This window comes from Pan paniscus, chromosome 5 (assembly GCF_029289425.2).
Source record: "Pan paniscus chromosome 5, NHGRI_mPanPan1-v2.0_pri, whole genome shotgun sequence".
Classification (NCBI taxonomy): Eukaryota; Metazoa; Chordata; class Mammalia; order Primates; family Hominidae; genus Pan; species Pan paniscus.
Window position 1 is genome coordinate 25,442,476 of NC_073254.2, and position 19,382 is coordinate 25,461,857.

At 41.8% G+C, this 19,382-nt stretch overlaps 2 protein-coding genes across 11 annotated transcripts in view; one reads left to right on the forward strand and one right to left on the reverse strand.

Moving 5' to 3' along the window:
- The window catches only part of MAK (male germ cell associated kinase), an 88,795-nt gene that overhangs the window by 36,374 nt on the left and 33,039 nt on the right, over window positions 1-19,382 (reverse strand). For all 9 annotated transcript variants that reach the window (XM_055113173.2, XM_003827548.6, XM_055113174.2 and 6 more), the window contains 4 exons: window positions 15,056-15,188; window positions 9,976-10,147; window positions 8,155-8,322; window positions 2,274-2,585 (listed from right to left, as the gene is read on the reverse strand). In XM_055113173.2, the coding sequence (XP_054969148.2) occupies window positions 2,274-2,585; window positions 8,155-8,322; window positions 9,976-10,147; window positions 15,056-15,188 (785 nt within the window). The remainder of the gene's footprint in view (window positions 1-2,273; window positions 2,586-8,154; window positions 8,323-9,975; window positions 10,148-15,055; window positions 15,189-19,382) is intronic.
- SYCP2L (synaptonemal complex protein 2 like) overlaps window positions 1-19,382 on the forward strand; it is a 203,740-nt gene that overhangs the window by 22,834 nt on the left and 161,524 nt on the right. The gene's annotated exons all lie outside the window — the stretch shown is intronic.

The window sequence follows — 19,382 nt, forward strand, 5'->3', positions numbered from 1 at the left end:
CTAGCATATGCACGGCACTTGGAAGCTACTCAATAAATATTAACTTCCTTTCCTTCCCTCACAATATGAGTCAACAATTGATGCATCTTCCAAGGGGTCATGGGGAGGACTGTCATCATTGGTGGCACGAGTGCACATATGGTTTAGAATGTCGGAGGTGATTCGCCCTGCTCTATATTCCCTGCCTGCTGTCTGCCTCTAGCTCTGGCAGCCTCATTCTAAGTGGAAAGCAAGATGAGAGGGGACTTAAAGACACATTCATAATAGGAACTGAGAGTTATCAGTCACTGGTGAATGGTGTTATATGCAGAGCCCTTAAGGGAATTGGAGAAGTTTCTCTAGAGAAAACGGCAGATAATATAAGGGCTATTTTCAAATATCCAAAAGGCTGCCTTTCTAGAAAAGTGATTAGCCTTCATTAAAAGCTAGAAAACTAGATTTTACCCAGTATTAAGGAAGAACTTTCTAATATTCAGAACTGTTCCAAAGATAAAAGTGGACTCCCCAGGACCCCAGAGGTGGTTTACAAGTCATGTGGGCAATTATTCATTCCTTCATTCACTGAACAAATATTTACTGAGACTCTACCATGTGGCAGGCACTGGTCGGGGTACTGAGGCTGTACTGATAAACAGACAAACATTCCTGACCTCACTGAGCTTGCTGCATTCCAGAGGAAGAGACAAATAAACAATAAACATAAGAAGTAATTAACAGTATTTTAGAATGTGATTAGTGCTATTGGGGGACGAGGAGGCCTTGCTTATCTAGGTTGGTGGGGCAGTTGGGGACTGGAAGGAAATAGATACAGTGCTGTATAAGACCGATTTCCATCCTAAAATGCCATAATGCAAACACATTTGGGAGTGTATACCCAGTGGGACAGCTAAAATACTACAGCAACTGAAGAGCTCCCGGAGCTGAACAAAAGATGGAAGAAAAAGTTTTATACTATGCCTGACACTTTAAAAACCTATTCTGGCCAGGTGCGGTGGCTCAAGCCTGTAATCCGAGCACTTTGGGAGGCCAAGGAGGGTGGATCACCTGAGGTCAGGAGTTCAAGACCAGCCTGACCAACATGGAGAAACCCCATCTCTATTAAAAATACAAAATTAGCTGGGCGTGGTGGCACATGCCTGTAATCCCAGCTACTCAGGAGGCTGAGGCAGGAGAATTGCTTGAACCCGGGAGGTGGAGGTTGTGGTGAGCCGAGATCGCGCCATTGCACTCCAGCCTGGGCAACAAGAGCAAAACTCTGTCTCAAAATAATAATAATAATAATAATAATAAATAAAAACCCATTCTCTCCATGTTCCTTAGCATTTAAGAACACTGTAAAATGAAAGTACTGTTAAAAATTCTTAAGATTTAGGATCAGTACTCTGGAGTACCCAATTCTTTTAAATTCTTTCTTTGAATTCTTCTGCATTGAAAGAACTTTAGGCTGGGCTTGGTGGCTCACGCCTGTAATCCCAGCACTTTGGGAGGCCGAGATGGGTGGATCACCTGAGGTCAGGAGTTCAAGACCAGCCTGGCCAACAAGGTCTCCACTAAAAATACAAAAATTAGCTGGGTGTGGTGGTGGGTGCCTATAATCCCAGCCACTCAGGAAGCTGAAGCAAGAGAACTGCTTGAACCTGGGAGGTGGAGGTTGCAGTGAGCCGAGATCGTGCCATTGCACTCCAGCCTGGGCAAATAGAGTGAAACTCCGTCTCAAGAAAAAAAAAAAAGAAAAGCCCAGGTGCAGTGGCTCACGCCTGTAATCCCAGAACTTTGGGAGGCCAAGGCGGGTGGATCACTTGCAGTCAGGAATTCAAGACCAGCCTGGACAACATGGTGAAACCCCATCTCTACTAAAAATACAAAAAATTATCCAGGCGTGGTGGTGGGCGTCTGTAATCCCAGCTACTTGGGAGGCTGAGGCAGGAGAATCGCTTGAACCCAGGAGTCAGAGATCGCAGTGAGCTAAGGTTGTGCCACTGCACTCCAGCCTAGGCAACAAGAGCTAACCTCCGTCTCAAAAAAAGAAAAAGAAAAAAGACTGAAGACTGTAGCATGTAAACTTGGTTACTTTTATCCTGAAAGTTTTTCTTTTTATAAACCATATTAGAATTTTAAGTGATCTCGTGTCAAGCTCCAACCAGAGGACTCAGGGTCTTTAACAAAGAAAAATCTTTTATATCTTTTCCAACATTATTAGAAATGCCTCGAAAAAAAATCTTAATTGCACGAGTCAAACTATTTCATTGCAAGCGTCATGATTGGCTACTCACAGTTGGCATGTTTTTGACGATGCTCGGGAATAGCGTTTGTGGCGGTTTCTCCTGACTCTGTTGCTTTGGAGGTTGCTGGACGCTCAGGTTCTGTGGCGGCTGAATGGGCTGCAGTGGCTGCTGGCTAGTTTTTGGCTGGGGTTGTCCAACAGCCTGATCAATTATATCCGGCAGAGGCTTAGGCTCTACCTCAACTAAAGATGGCTTTGATTCTAATGGTTGCAGCTGCTTATTTAAAGACTGTTTTGATTCCAGATGATTTGACGAAGGGCCTAATACCTGACCAACTTGAAAATATGAGTGTTTCAATGCCTATAAAAACACAGAGAAAACAACAAATGGAAAACAGTTCCACCTAAACGTATTGCACATAAACTATGATTGGCCCTGTGCGAGGCATTTATCATTAGCCCACATGAGCTTCAAAGATTTAGAAAGCAGCCATCATTCCCTATACAGTGCCTCTTTTAAAAGATAACCAGAAAAAAGTGATTTGAGAAATAAATTGCATTAAAAAATTAAAAGTGGCTGGGCATGGTGGCTCACGCCTATAATCCTAGCACTTTGGGAGGATGAGGTGGGAGGATCACTTGCGGTCAGGAGTTCAAGACCAGCCCGACCAACATGGTGAAACCCAGTCTCTACTAAAAATACAAAAATTAGCCAGGCATGTTGGTGGGTGCCTGTAACCCCAGTTATACGGGAGGGTGAGGCATGAGGATCGCCTGAACCTGGGAGGAGGAGATTGTCATGAGCCAAGATTGTGCCACTGCACTTCAACCTAGGCAACACAGCGAGACTCCACCTCAAAAAAAAAAAAAAAAAAAAAGTACTAGTAGGAAAAAATAGAAAGCTCACTTGTTATTATAACATCTAAGCAAAACAGCTGTTCTATTTATTTAAAGATTTGTTAGTGAAAATAAAATGTAATTTATAGACATTGGCTAAATTAATGTGATTACTTCAAGCTAAAATACTACACACCAATAATGGTTTAGAGTACATTCAAAGACATTAAAAATTGAATTAAGAAAATCTTCCATATAGATTATTTGAAATGATTAACCAGAGCTGTATATAAAATTCCGGGTTACTCTCAGCCTGAGTACAACAATATACCTACTAGTAATAAAAAAAAAATCTAAAGAGGGGCCAACAAACACATACTGTTGAAGTTTATTTCATCGGTATACCAGCAAAGAGAAGACATTTATGGGAAGAAAATATAAAAATATTATGAAAAATGATCACTGTTTGAGTTTTATCTAGATCAGTCACCTGACTGCTTGCATGAGAGGGAAAGGACCCCCTGGTATATGGGTGGCACCATCTAAGAGCAGTGCTTCCCAAATGGAGGCAAGTTTGCCCCTTGGGAGATATCTGGCAATGTCTGGAGACATTTCTTATTATAATGACAGGGGTTGGGGGATGCTACTAGTGTCTAGTGTCTAGAGGGCCAGGGACATTGCTAAGTATCCCATAATGCACACAATAGCACCCCACAGCAAAGAGTTATCTGGTTCACAATGTCAGTAAGGCTAAAACCGAAAAAATATTCTACAGAATGTCTAAAGCCTGTGTAGCTCAGCTATGGAAAAATTCCCTTATTGGCATCAAATACCTGGGCAAAGTAGCTGGTCATTTTTGGGGGGATGGGTTCCTTAAGATGGTCAAGCTCTGTTCCCCTGAACCTCCTGTCTTTAGCCAGTCCCCACATAGGTGGGAACATAGCCCTGACCAACAGTTAACTCCTCCCATGTGTAAGGGCAGTTTTTAGAGGAACAGAAGGCAACTTGGTACTTTAAATGGTCTTCATATTCTACAACTTAACCAACCTCTCTCCCTAATTAGGTCTTTCCACTTCCACTAAAAAGCAGGGCTGTGAAACAGAGCACAAGAAAGAGTTTGTTAAGGGTTACTTGCATTCTCAGTGGAATACACAAATATACATAATTTGAATACTTCAATGCCTAGCACACTGAAGGTACTCAAATTCTGAATTAAGTCACATTAAGTAATTAGTATGTCAATATTCCTAAATTAATGATGCATATTTTGGAGCTGGAAACTTTGAGGATGTGTTTTGTAATTTCAAGGCTTTATTTATAACAACTCTTCCCTTTTTTTTTTTTTTTTTTTTTTTGAGATGGAGTCTCACTCTGTCGCCCAGACTGGGGTGCAGTGGCACGATCTTGGCTCACTGCATCCGCCTCCTGGGTTCAAGCAATTCTCCTGCCTCAGCCTCCCGAGTAGCTGGGATTACAGGCACACGCCACCATGCCCAGCTAATTTTTGTATTTTTAATAGAGACAGGGTTTCACCATGTTGGTCAGGCCAGTCTCAAGCTCCTGACCTCGTGATCCGCCCACCTTGGCCTCCCAAAGTGCTAGGATTACAGGTATGAGCCACTGTGCCCGGCCAACTCTTCCCTTTTAAGATACTTTAAGATACCAGTTACTATCCTTCAAGAAGAGGGAAAACTTTAAAAATTAATAGCATTTATTTTTTCCTATTTACTAAGGGAAGCAGTGATCATTGTAGAGAATGAGAAACGTATAGAGTTCTCAAGACAAAAATAAAACTTTAACACCCAGAGACAACCAAGACTAACATTTTTTATACTTTTCGGTATTTTTTCTCATCATATAAAATATATTTTTCAAAAACAAAATCATATTATTTGTATAATAGTATTTTAGCATGAGATTTCTCCCAAATTGTTTAAAAATTTTATTTTACAAATTCACTGTTAATGCTGGCAGTATATTCCAAATTAAAGATGCACATAACCTAAGTTTAGAAACATTATTTATTTATTTATTTATTTATTTATTTATTTTTGAGACAGAGTCTCACTCTGTCACCCAGGCTGGAGTGCAGTGGCACGATCTTGGCTCATTGCAACCTCTGCCTCCTGGGTTCAAGCTATCCTCCTGCCTCAGCCTCCCGAGTAGCTGAGATTACAGGTGTGTGTCACCATGCCTAGCTAATTTTTTGTATTTTTAGTGGAGATGGGGTTCTGCCACGTTGGCCAGGCTGATCTCAAACTCCTGACCTCAAGTGATCCGCCCGCCTCGGAAAGTGCTGGGATTACAGGTATGCGGCACTGCAGAGCCACCGCACATGGTTGGAAACATTTTGATTAACTTTCAATGTACAGTTTTCTATTGGAATTGAACATCTTTGAGCATAATTTCTGATTGTCTTCAAGGCTCTTTTTATATACTACAAAATTACTTTCTCTTACTAAGAGAGATAAATGAAAAACGGTATCTCATTTCTACTTGCATTTTATAATAGTAAACAAAGACTGAACATTTAAAAAATATTTTTGGTAATCTATTTCTTTTCCTGTGTTTCTTTTTCATGTCCCATTACTAATTTTCTTTTTAAAATACATTTGAAAAACTTATTATGTCTTTATTATGAAGGTAATGAATGTTTAGAAAAATTAGAAAATATGGGCCAGGTGTGGTGGCTCACGCCTATATTATTTCAGCACTTTGGGAGGTCAAGGCAGGAGAATTGCACGAAACCAGGAGTTTGAGACCACTCAGGACAACATAGTAAGACCCCATCTTTAAAGAAACAAAACTTTCAAAAAATTTTTAAAAAGAAAAATTAGAAAATACACTTAAACGGCTGGGCACGGTGGTTCATGCCTGTAATCCCAGCACTTTGGGAGGCCAAGGCAGGCAGATCACCTGAGGTCAGGAGATCAACAGCAGCCTGGCCAACATGGTAAAACTCCGTCTCTGGCCAGGCACAGTGGCTCATTCCTGTAATCCCAGAACTTAGGGAGGCCAAGGTGGGTGGATCACCTAAGGTCAGGAGTTCAAGATCAGCCTGACCAACAAGGTGAAACCCCATCTCTACTAAAAATACAAAAATTAGCCAGGTGTGGTGGCAGGCACCTGTAGTCCCAGCTACTAGGGAGGCTGAGACAGAAGAATTGCTTGAACCTGGGAGGCAGAGGATGTAGTGAACTGAGATCACGCTACTGCACTCCAGCCTGGGCGATGGAGCAAGACTCCGTTTCAAAAACAAAACCAAAAAAAAACTAAACAAAAAAACCCCTCTGTCTCTACAAAAATACAAAAATAAGCCAAGCGTGGTGGCGGGCACCTGCAATCCCAGCAACTCGGGAGGCTGAGGCAGGAGAATCACCTGAACCCAGGAGGCGGAGGTTGCAGTGAGTTGAGATCATGCCACTACACTCCAGCCTGGGCAACAGAAACTCCATCTCAAAAAAAAAAAGAAAATACACATACACATTTCAATATTTTTCTTGTGTTTCTGTAGGAGTATTATATTAAGAATTAAAAATAATTTTCTCTGTCTGATCTTTCCATTTTAAGATTTTTACATAGAGAAAAATTTTACTTTTTATGTAATCAAATTGTTTGAATCTTCCTTTTGTGGTTTCTTCTATTATTTTTATACCCGTGTTTTTTTCACCTTGAGATCAAATACACATGTATGTTTTCCTTTTGTTTCTAACAGTTTAGGGTGCTTTTTTTTTTACACTTTGAAAATGTAATCCTGGTCAGGCGTGGTGGCTCACACCTGTAATCCCAGCACTTTGGGAGGCCAAGGAGGGCAGATCACCTGAGGTCGGGAGGTCGAGACCAGCCTCACCAACATGGAGAAACCCTGTCTCTACTAAAAATACAAAATGAGCCAGGCGTGGTGGCGCATGCCTGTAATCTCAGCTACTCGGGAGGCTGAGGGTGGGAGAATCGCTTGAACCCAGGAGGCAGAGGTTGCGGTGAGCCGAGATCATGCCATTGCACTCCAGCCTGGGCAACAAGAGTGAAACTCCATCTCAACAACAACAACAACAAAATGTAACCCTTCTGTGAGTTGTAAAGTATGGTGAGCAGTAAGGACCTCAATTTATTTTTTTCCCTAAGAGCTAATGAATTTTCCCAGTATCACCCACTGAGCCGTCCTCCCCTCTTTGTGATGCCACGTTTGTTTACCTTGTGCTGACTCATATGTTCTGCAACATTCAGCTATTTGTCAATTCTTATGCCAGTACTTCCACTGTTACCATCATCAATTTAAAGATTACTTTAATATCTGATGGGGCAAGCTGTCCATCCCTATCACCGCTCTCTAATTCCTTATTCTTGTTTTAACATGTCTCGACTATCCTTTCCCATTTGTTCTTCCAGATGACATTTAGAAAACATTTTCTCAAGATTAATTTTAAAAAAAGCAAAATAAATTTTTGTAATTTTCACATGGAATTTATATTTAAATGATGAGAATACAATAAAGCTTATTATTGCCTTTTTATTGAAGCCTTGCAGACAAAAGCACTGGGTTTAAAGGCCCTAGACTTGGAATACATCTGTAGATATGTCAGGTGTAGTCACAAAGGAACAAAGCCTGGGTGCCACAATGCTGCCCTCTTGTGGCAGCCAGAGGCTGCACACTCCAGTCCCAGCAAGGGATGATACTGTTGTATAAAGTGAACCAGAATCCCACCCCTAAACTGTAAAGGCAGCATAGGAAAGTCTACTATGTGGAATGATTCATGAGATGCCTTTTTGCTTCCATGACAGATTCCTTCATAACTAGTCTGTCGCAGGTCTGAATTTTTATCATTGCAGATTGATTCCTTGTTGCAACCTCAGGGTTCTTCATTTGAACCACAAAACTCAGAAAATCATTGGTGTGGCTATTTCTGCATTTCTCCCAATGATATTATATGCCTAGAAATTAATTTATTACATATGCTGGATGCCTAGGACTTTGTGTTTAATTCTCTTAGTAAAATCCTGGTTGAGAATAGACCTGCCTTTGTAAATGAAAACATCCCTGATATTACAAAACCTAAACATTTTTAAAGGTCTAACAGGAAGACTCCTCTTACCTGGCTTGCTGTTGGTCGTTTCTTTGGATCCCAATTCAACATTTCGGTCATGAGCTGAATAGCTTCATTACTGGCATTGGGAATAAGAGTTTTTAAGTTTATAGGAACACACTGGGGAAAACGGAAGTTCATAGAGGATGCCAGCTGGTACCCTTCTGGCCAGTCACTCTGTTTCAGGAATATATAAGTGCAGGTGGGGAGGGCAAAACAAATTGTTTTTAGTAATCCATTTAAAAAACACAGCAGTAATATAAACATCATTTATGTTTGAACATTTTCATGTTGATCCATATAAACATGAAAATGAAATACCAGACCACGTCTACAATTTAGTGCTACGACAGTATAGAAAGAACATTAAGCTGAGAGTTAGGAAACAATGCGAAAAGCACTTTTATAGCTTTTTTTTTTTTTTTTTTTTTTTTGAGACAGGATCTGGCTCTGTTATCCAGGCTGGAGTGCAGTGGAGCAATCATGGCTCACTACAGCCTCACCCTCCCGGGCTCAAAAGATCCTCCTACCTCAGCCTCCTGAGTAGCTGGGACTACAGGTGTGCACCATCACACCTGGCTAATTTTTTTTTGTGGAGACGGGGTTTCACTATGTTGCCCAGGCTGGTCTTGAACTCCTGGGCTCAAGTGATCCTCCTGCCTGGGCTTCCCAAAGTGCTGGGACTACAGGCATGAGCCACCATGCCCGCCTTTATAAATTTCGCCATATTAAGCTCTTGTCTGGTTTTAGATCCTGATGGTGATGTTGCTGTGATGATATCTGGGTTAACTCTGAACAAATAAGGAAAAGTGCTTTACAAAGAGGCTGACTGCGAACAAAGATCCTTGTCGTGTATATTACCCATTGCGTCCAATGTTAAAAATGCACATATCTGGGAAATGACAATTACATTAAAGCTTTAATATCTACATTTACTTGTGTAATGTTAACTACAAGGCACACACTAATGAGGATGTCATTATATACACACTTACAAAGCACATTTCAGAAAGAAAGGTGTAGATGAAATATAGTTAATTGAAAAGCACTCAGTTCAAGAAGTCAAATATCCACAGGGGAGATATAAAAAAGGAAACAAGAAACGGTTAAGAAAAAACAAGGTTTGAGACACCAGGGGTTAACAGGTGATGCCAATGGCCAGCCACAGAATGAGCAGGAAAGAGCTCAAGCAAGGCTGTCTGTACAGTGTCAGCTGGGCATCACCCCCAAGTTACACTCTAAACACACAGAATTTTTCCTGAAGTTCTTAAGGAAAGGCAAGCACCTGTTTTTCTTCAGCTGGTGGGATTCTGGCTTCTTGCAATCCTTAACCCACTCCGATTAAAAAAATAAGGATTACAGCCGGGCGCGGTGGCTCACACCAAGTAATCCCAGCACTTTGGGAGGCTGAGGTGGGCAGATCGCATATTGCTTGAGCTCAAGAGTTCAAGACCAGCCTGGCCAACATGGTGAAATCTCCTCTCTACTAACAGTAGAAAAATTGACCAGGCGTGGTGGTGCACACCTGTAATCCCAGCTACTTGGGAGGCCGAGGCGTGAGAATTGCTTAAACCTGGGAGGTGGAGGTTGCAGTGAGCTGAGATTGAGCCACTGCACCCAACCTGGGCAACAGAGCAAGACTCCATCTCAAAAAAAAAAAAAAAAAAAGAATTATAAGAAAATTAATCATTAAAGTATGAGCCTATTTCAAACTGAAAATATCAGATATCTAGGCAAAAGTTGTAAATAATCAAAATTATAAAATTAAAAGCAAAGTAGCAAGATAGAAATAATCAAAAGTTATAGCAACTTAGGGACAAGAGTACTTACTTTTTTGGGAGTCCCTAAAACTTGGCAAATTTTAAAGATTTCATCGACCTCACTTGTCCCTGGGAAAAGTGGCCTTAACATATAGAGTTCAGCCATGATACTTCCAACAGCCCACACATCAATGGGAGAACTATAAACTGAAGATCTCAGTAAAACTTCAGGGGCACGATACCTATGAAAATAGAGAACAAAAGAGGTAATTTTGATTGCAATTTCAAAGGTGGATGGGCAGTAGCATTCTACGCTGTGTGGTCATGCATTTCCATCAAGGAACAGGTATTCAGACCCCGTTCCATCTGTGTGTCAGGCATTTGTACAATGTTCTGGGGATAATAGGACACAACACATGTTCCCTGATCACAGACAATGAGTGGGGCTGGAGACAAATGTCTATGAAATGTCCATCAAGCCTAAGACAGGAACTCAACTGAATAGATATGGAAATAAGTGCCATCTGATATATTAAGAAAAAAAGTAGAAAAACTATGTTACAAAGCATTATATTCAGCATCTATTCACAAGGAAGCACAGAAAACAAAAGATGAACAAGGATTATATCCTGAGTAGTGGAGTTTTTTTTATCAGTTTGAAAGTACTGATATCCTCAACTGACTCCTCTTCTGTAGTCAACTATATTTATTGAGTGGAGTTTTGCTCTTGTTGCCCAGGCTGGAGTGCAATGGCGCAGTCCTGGCTCACTGCAACCTCTGCCTCTTGGGTTCAAGTGATTCTCCTGCCTCAGCCTCCTGAGCAGCGGGGATTACAGGGGCACACCACCATGCCCAGCTAATTTTTGTATTTTTAGTAGAGATGGGGTTTCCCCATGTTGGCCAGGCTGGTCTCGAACTCCTGACCTCAGGTGATCAGCCTGCCTCAGCCTCCCGAAGTGCTGAGATTACAGGCATGAGCCACTGCACCCAGCCTAACAATATTTTTAATTGAGAAAAATACTCAATTTACAAGAGCAAAGTGAGCTGGTGAGTCCAACACAAAGTCTGCTAAATGGAAGACACTCTCAATTCTCTTTTTTTCCAACCAAAATGTGTAAATATTTCAGTCCAAATGTTTGGCATACTGTCTTTGCTTTCATTGAGAATACTGCAAGCCCTCAAATAAACTAGTTTTGTTCACTGTTGTTTTTGCTCAATGCTGTTTCATTGTAATGTTGATGAGAAAGAAAAAAAAAGAAAGGCATTTCTGGCTGGGCCAATGTGTGGGGTTTGCACATTCTCCCCAAGTCTACAAGTTTTCTCCAGGACTCCAGCTTCCTCCCATATCCCAGATATGTGCATGTCAGGTGAACTGGGGTGCCTGTGTGGCCCCAGGATGAGTGTGTGCATGTGTGTGTCGGGGGGGTAGGGAGGGGGCGTGCTGCCATGGGAGGCTGTCCCATCCATGGTTGGTGCTCATCTTGCACCCCCAGCTTCCAGGACACGCTGTTGCCACCTGTGACCCTGAACTAGAATAACTGGGTGAATAATTATCTTCCTTGTTTTTATTAATGTTTCTCAAATGTATGTATAGCTTACATGTATTTCAATGTTCAATATTAGTGTTTTGGTCACTATTTAGAAGTTTGGTGGCCAGGCACAGTGGCTCACACCTGTAATTCCAGCACTTTGGGAGACCAAGGCGGGTGAATCATGAGGTCAGGAGTTCGAGACCGGCCTGGCCAACATGGTGAAACCCCGTCTCTACTAAAAATACAAAAACTTAGCTGGGTGTAGTGGTGGGCGTCTGTAAGCTCAGCTACTCGAGAGGCTGAGGCAGGAGAATCACTTGAATCCGGGAGGCAGAGGTTGCAGTGAGCCGAGATCATGCCACTGCACTACAGCCTGGGTGACAGGAAAAAAAAAAAGAAGTTTGGTGATGTTTTTGTGACCAGAAACGTGCCATAAAATTGTTTATTTTAATTAGCCTATGGTCGAATTGGTTTCATCATATGTTGTTTCACTTAAAGTGAAACTTTCCAAGAACCTATTGATGATGTTAAGTGAGAACTTACTATACTTTGACGAATATTTTTACAAGTTTTATTGATATATAATTCACATAATATACAGTTGATCCATTTAAAGTGTACATCACACTGCTTTCTCCCAAGGTGCCTTCACGTGTCTTCCCTCTTCCATCTCTCTGTCTGCCTTCTTCTTATAAGGACATCAGTCTTATTGGATTAAGACCAGCCAGGCTGTGGTCTGACCTCATCTTAGTCTGATTACATTTGCAAAGACCCTATTTCAAAATAAGGTCACATTCGCAGGTAACCAGGGCGGATTCCTCATGAAAGGCTTGGTGCTGTTCTCACGTAGTGAATGAGTTCTTTTTCAGGCAAGATGAAATTAGTTCCTGAGAGAGTGGGTTGCTCCACGGCAAGCTTCCTCCTCTTGTTTGTTCCCTTCTCGCACGTGCCCATTTCCCCTTTGACCTTCACCCCGCCATCTTTTTTTTTTTTTTTGAGACGGAGTTTTGCTCTTGTTGCCCAGGCTGGAGTGCAATGGCGCGATATCGGGTCACTGCAACCTCCACCTCCCGGGTTCAAGTGATTCTCCTGCCTCAGCCTCCCAAGTTACAAGTATGTGCCACCATGCCTGGCTAATTTTTTTTGTTTTTGTTTTTTGTTTTTGAGACAGAGTCTTGCTCTGTCACCCAGGCTGGAGTGCAGTGGCGCGATCTTCGCTCACTGCAAGCTCCGCCTCCCAGGTTAACGCCATTCTCCTGCCTCAGCCTCCCAAGTAGCTGGGACTACAGGTGCCCGCCACCACACCCGTCTAATTTTTTTTTTTTTTTTGTATTTTTAGTAGAGACGGGGTTTCACTGTGTTAGCCAAAATGGTCTTGATCTCCTGATCTCGTGATCCACCTGCCTCGGATTCCCAAAGTGCTGGGATTACAGGTGTGAGCCACTGTGCCCGGCCTAATTTTTGTATTTTTAGTAGAGACTGGGTTTCACCATGTTGGCCAGGCTGGTCTCGAACTCCTGACCTCAGGTGATCCACCCGCCCTGGCCTCCCACAGTGCAGGGATTCAGGTGTGAGCCACCACGCCCGGCCTGACCTTCTCCACCATGTTTTGATGCAGCATAAAAACCCGCATCAGAAGCCAAGCGGATGCCAGTGCCATGCTTCTTGTACAGCCTGCAGAACCGGAAGCCAAATAAACCTCCTTTCTTTACCGACTTCCCAGCCTCAAGTGTTCCTTTACAGCAACACAAAACACACTAAGACACGGACTCCTTTCTTTCAGCCCCCACATCTGATTCATTAGAAAACATACCCAGAATTCCACACTTCTCACTACCTGCATGGCCAGCAGGTCCAAGTCACTATCATTTCTGGCCACTCTACAAACCCTGCCCTTGTTTCCTACAACTGCCCTCCTTATTCATTCTGCGCTGTGCAGAATTCACGTGTGGCATGCACCTGTCTCAAGGCTTTTACTCTGCCTAAAAAAAATCCTGCTGGCCCTGGCATCTCCATCAGGGCTACTCTCAGTCAGACCCTCCATGTAACATTCCTTTCTCTCCCCATCTCCCCCAACTCCCTGCCCCCTTTCCTATTTTATTTTTCTTTATAATAATGTATCAACATCTGATACACGTATATTCCTTTTTTTTTTTTTTTTTTTTTTTTGAGAAAGAGTCTTGCTCTGTTGCCCAGGCTGGAGTTCAGTGGTGCAATCTTGGCTCACTGCAACCTCTGCCCCCGAGGTTCAAGTGATTCTCATGCTTCAGCCTCCCAAGTAACTGGCACCAAGGCGCGTGACACCACACCCGGCTAATTTTGTATTTTTAGTAGAAACGGGGTTTAGCCATGTTGGCCAGGCTGGTCTCGAACTCCTGGTCTCAAGTGATCCCCCACGTCGGCCTCCCAAAGTGCTGGGATTACAGGCGTGAGCCACCATGCCCAGCCTGATACACATATGTTCTTGTTTTCACTGGAGTATAATATTCACACAGGCAGAGGCATGTGTTGTAAGAGTAGAGCTTGATGAATTTTCACAAATACAACACATCCACGGACCCAGCACCCAGATCAAGAAAGACATGTTATCGGCCGGGCCCGGTGGCTCACGCCTGTAATCCCAGCACTATGCATAGGAGGCCAAGGTGGGCGGATCACCGGAGGTCAGGAATTTGAGACCAGCCTGGCTAACATGGTGAAACCGCGTCTCTACTAAAAATACAAAAATTAGCTGGGCATGGTGATGGGTGCCTGTAATCCCAGCTACTTGGGAGGCTGAGGCAGGAGAATCACTTGAAACCGGGAGGCAGAGGTTGCAGTGAGCCGAGATCACGCCATTGCACTCCAGCCTGGGCAAGAGAGCGAAACTCCATCTCAAAAAAAAAAAGAAAGACATGCTATCAGCACCCAGAAGGCCCCTTGTGCACTAGTCCAGGCACTACACACATCCCCACCCCATGGCACTGCTTGCTATCCTGACTTCCATGGCACAGATTAGTTTTCTCTGTTTTTGTACTTTGCATAAATGAAATCATATGGTATGTGCTCTTTTTCTGTTTGGGCTCTTGATCTCAACATTGTCTAAGATTCGTCCACATTGCTGCATGCAGTCATAGACCCTTCGTTCTCATTGTTGCAAAGCATTCCACTGGGTGAGTATACGATGCTACTGCTCATGGACGTTTGGGTGGCGTGCAGTTGAGAGGATTCATGTCTTCTGGTGAACACGTATATGTCTTTCTGTTGGTGATCCATAATATTTTTAACTTGTTTATCTGTTTATTGGCTGTCATGTAAGCAGCATAAGGCAGAGATTTTTCTTTTCTTTTTTTATTTCACTGCTGTGTTCTCTGTGCCTAAAATGATGTTTGGCACATAGTAGGTGTTCAATAAATATTTGTTGAATGAATGAATGAGTGAATAAATGAAATTCTTTTTCCTTTTTTTTCAGTGATCAGAATAGCAATAAACCAATCCTTCACTTTCTTTAAAGAATATAAAATTCAATTCTATGTTTTAAATATTCAATATGGAACTTCCAGAAATATGTAACAATCCATCGTAGGAAAATTTCACCATAGGCTTATGCCTCAGGAGGGCTGCATAACCCCTACTCACCATCTGGTAGAGACATAATCAGTGTATGGTGGCTGTGACCTTAATTCTCTTGCAAGTCCAAAATCAGCAATTTTCACAAGCTCTGGGCCCATACAAAGCAAGTTTTCTGGTTTCATGTCCCTATGAAAAAAGCCTTGATGATATACGGAGAAAAAAAAATACAGTAAATCATTACGTTTAAACATAGCTTTATTTGATTTATAAACAAAATATAAATGAACCCCCTCTTTTATAATTCAAAACATCATCTTAGGAAAAAAGTAAACCATATTTATTGTCTAAGAAGTAAATGGGATGTAGGGACCCTGCTTTTAAAATGCTTTGGCAAGAAAGTTCACACAGTGTATGAGATAATTAAAAATAACCACCCATTTAACATTTATTTTTATTTGTGACTCCAGTGGGTGTTCAGGGGCTGGGCTAGGTATTACCACACTATGATTATCTCCATTCATTTGCACAACAACCTGAAGGAGGTACTGTTATCACTATTGTGCAATAGAGGAGGAGGTTGAGGGCCAGAGTGAAGTCACCTAATTAATGTGTGAGAAGTGTTTTTGTTTTTGAGATAGGTCTTGCTCTGTTGTCCAGGCCAGAGCGTAGTGGCTCGATCTCGGCTCAAGCAATCCTCTCGGCCCACTAAGTAGCTGGGACCACAGGTGCATGCCTCCACTCCCACCTAATTTTTTGTATTTTTGATAGAGACAGGGTTTTGCCACGTCACCCAGGCTGAGAAGAGCACTTTTTAATCAGGCTTAAGTCAGTGCAGCTGACTTCTTGAGAAAAATCACTTGTTTAAAAAGTCCATTCAATAAAAATGGAACTCCACACATCAGAACTAATTTCTTCATTTAAAATTATTTTATCTAATGTTCAGTTTTCCTCAATAGCTGTGTCGTTGCAAAATCCCAATAATTATAATGTTTATATTAGCAATTCAATCTATAAAATAAATGGTTATGAAGCTAAAAGGGAAACCAAAGAAAATGAGGCAGAAAGCCCAGTGGGGGCCAGGCGTGGTGGCTCACGCCTATAATCCCAGCACTTTGGGAGGCTGAGGTAGGTGGATCATGAGGTCAGGAGTTTGAGACCAGCCTGGCCAATATGATGAAACCCCGTCTATACTAAAAATACCAAAATTAGCCGGGCATGGTGGTGTGCGCCTGTAGTCCCAGCTACTCAGGAGGCTGAGGCAGAAGAATCACTTGAACCTGGGAGGCGGAGGTTGCAGTGAGCTGAGATCATGCCACCGCACTCCAGCCTGGGCAACAGAGCAAGACTCTGTCTCAAAAAAAAAAAAAAAAAAAAAAAAGGAAAAGAAAAAGAAAACCCAGGGGGAAAAGAACAAACATTAAAGCCCTCCTGGCAGATGAGATTTGTCTTAAGGGAGGCTTTTTCTAAGGGCAGTCTACAGCATTCTGGTTATATCCAAATGGCTTGGGTTCCAAAGGCCTTGGGAGGCAGGGAGACTGCAGGTGATCACTTGAAGAGGGTTTGCATGTAGCTTTGGAGCTGGGAAGACTTTCTTTTATCTTTTTCTTTTTTTTTTTTTTTTTGTTTTGAGACGGAGTCTTGCTCTGGAGGGTAGTGGCGCGATCTGGGCTCATTGCAACCTCCGCCTCCTGGGTTCAAGCGATTCTCCTGCCTCAGCCTCTGGAATAGCTGGGATTACAGGCGTCTGCCACCACACTCGGCTAATTTTTTGTATTTTTAGTAGAAACTGGATTTTGCCATGTTGGCGAGGGTGGTCTCAAACTTCTGACTTTGTGATCCACCTGCTTCACCCTCCCAAAGTGCTGGGATTACAGGTGTGAGCCACCACGGCCAGCTGGGTTTGGGAAGCCTTTTTAAGCCTAAATGTTTTTAATCACTTCAAAGCCAGAGTGGGCTCTGTTTGTGACATCTGTTTAACAGTTTTGTAATCTGAGTTTATCCAGTACTTCTTACTCTAAATAGTAAGTAACATCCATTTCACTATGTCCAAGAGACATTCAGATACTTTTGTAATGTAACGACAGAAATGGGACCATGTGATGCACAGCAGAGTGACACTAATCCATAAAGTCTTAGAGAACTAAACCAATTACATATTTGTACAGCTGAGGTTTTCCCCATCCTAATATACATATATTAGTAATTCAGTCCTATTTGAACTAAATATTTTCATTTTTTTGACAGCAACTATTTTATTTTATTTATTTATTTTTTGAGACAGAGTCTTGCTCTGTCACCCAGGCTGGAGTGCAGTGGCATGATCTCAGCTCACTGTAATCTCCGCCTCCTGGGTTCAAGCAATTCTCCTGCCTCAGCGTCCCAAGTAGCTGGGATTACAGGCATGTGCCATGATACCCAGCTAATTTTTGTATTTTTAGTAGAGATAGGTTTTTACCACGTTGGCCAGGCTGGTCTCGAACTCCTCACCTCAAGTGATCCGCCTGCCTTGGCCTCCCAAAGTGCTGGGATTGCAGGCGTGAGCCACCACGCCCAGCCAAACAACTATTTTAAAATATCTATTTCTTGAAGTATTACATCTGAGATGCTTAGCAGCAAGAATTATGTGGCTTTCGTAAAAACGTCTAATCATCCTTATAGGCTGGTTTCCCAAATTCCTATGTAGCCAACTCTACAGTCAACTGTTGATTATTCATGTTATTTCTTTCAGTCACAATTTTTAAATCGTAATCGAACTTCCTCCTTCAATCCCTTAGGCTTCAGACGTTGCTGACAGCATAAATCAACCCAGGCAAATATCAAGTGTTACCATGCTGACCAGAGTTTAAAACAATTAAAAATCAGGAATCCATTATGAATAATTAAAATAGCAGATGTCCGTTATTTCCATATAATTAATACATTACTGCTGTTTGCCAATAAAGTGTAGTATATCATTACAGGATTTAGACTTTTAAAAGACCCCAATAGTTTACATATGGTGCAAATAAAAAGTTTTTTTTTAATGTTCTTAAAACATTCTAAACATACCCTTTTTATAAGTTTAAGAAGTGTTCTTAAAATATTTATATGGAATCCTGCATAGCATTTTTGGAAGGTAAATAATTCCTGTAGCAGTTAAGAAAATAAAAAAAACAAAATATAAACTACAGGAGGAGGATGGGCGTGATGGCTTCTGCCTGTAATCCCAGCACTTCCGGAGGCTGAGGTTGGAGGATCACTTGAGTCCAGGAGTTCAAGACCAGTCTGGGAAAAATGGCGAAACCTCATCTCTACAAAAAAGAAAAAAATTAGCCTGGTGTGGAAGCGTGCGCCTGTAGTCCCAGCTACTAGGGAGGCTGAGGTAGGAGGATCACCTGAGCCCAGGAAGTCGAGGCTGCAGTGAGCCATGATGGCACCACTGCACTCCAGCCTGGGCATCAGAGTGAGATCCTGTCTCAAATAATAATAGCAATAAAATAAAATACAGGATGAGACATGAAGGGAAACTAATGGTGATTTTCCAGTGCCTATGTTCAGAACACAGCAATGGTATGGGACAAACTTTTCTAATTTAGTATCTAAACATCTAGTGATTCTAAACAAATGTTTTTAAAAAATAATCATATTAACTTTTTGGACTAATAATTATTTTGATTTGATAGATATGAAAAACTACATTAATTGAAGTACATAATTCATAGAAAATAGATCAAGTATTAATACTTGCTTTAATTTCATTCACAGAATAGAAACAACTAAATGTAAAAACTAAGGAAAACTATAAAACACTGCTCCGTGAGTGCTACAAACTATTTAAATGTTAATAATTGGTCATGCTAGATCAAAATAATCTAATCTTTTCCAAAAGAAGGTCCTTTTTTTTTTCATTTCCACGATAAAATTAGGGAGAATGAGGTTGCAAGATGGGTATATGATGACTGAGACTAAAGGCTGATGATGATTAAACTGTTAAAAAATTCTGCTATGGTGGAAGATAATTATAGATTATAGAAATTCTATTTTTTTATTTATTTTTTGAGATGGAGCTTCGTTCTTTTTGCCTAGGCTGGAGTGCAATGCCACAATATCAGCTCACTGCAATCTCTGCCTCCTGCATTCAAGCGATTCTCCTGCCTCAGACTCTCAAGTAGCTGGGATTATAGGCACGCGCCACCAAGCCTGGCTAATTTTTTACATTTTTAGTAGAGATGGGGTTTCACCACGTTGGCCAGGCTGGTCTCGAACTCCTGACCTAAGGTGATCCCCCCGCCTCGGCCTCCCAAAGTGCTGGGATTACAGATGTGAGTCCGGCCTGGTATGTATGTATGTTATGTGTGTGTGTGTGTGTGTGTATATATATATATATATATATTTTTTTTTTTTTTTTTTTTTT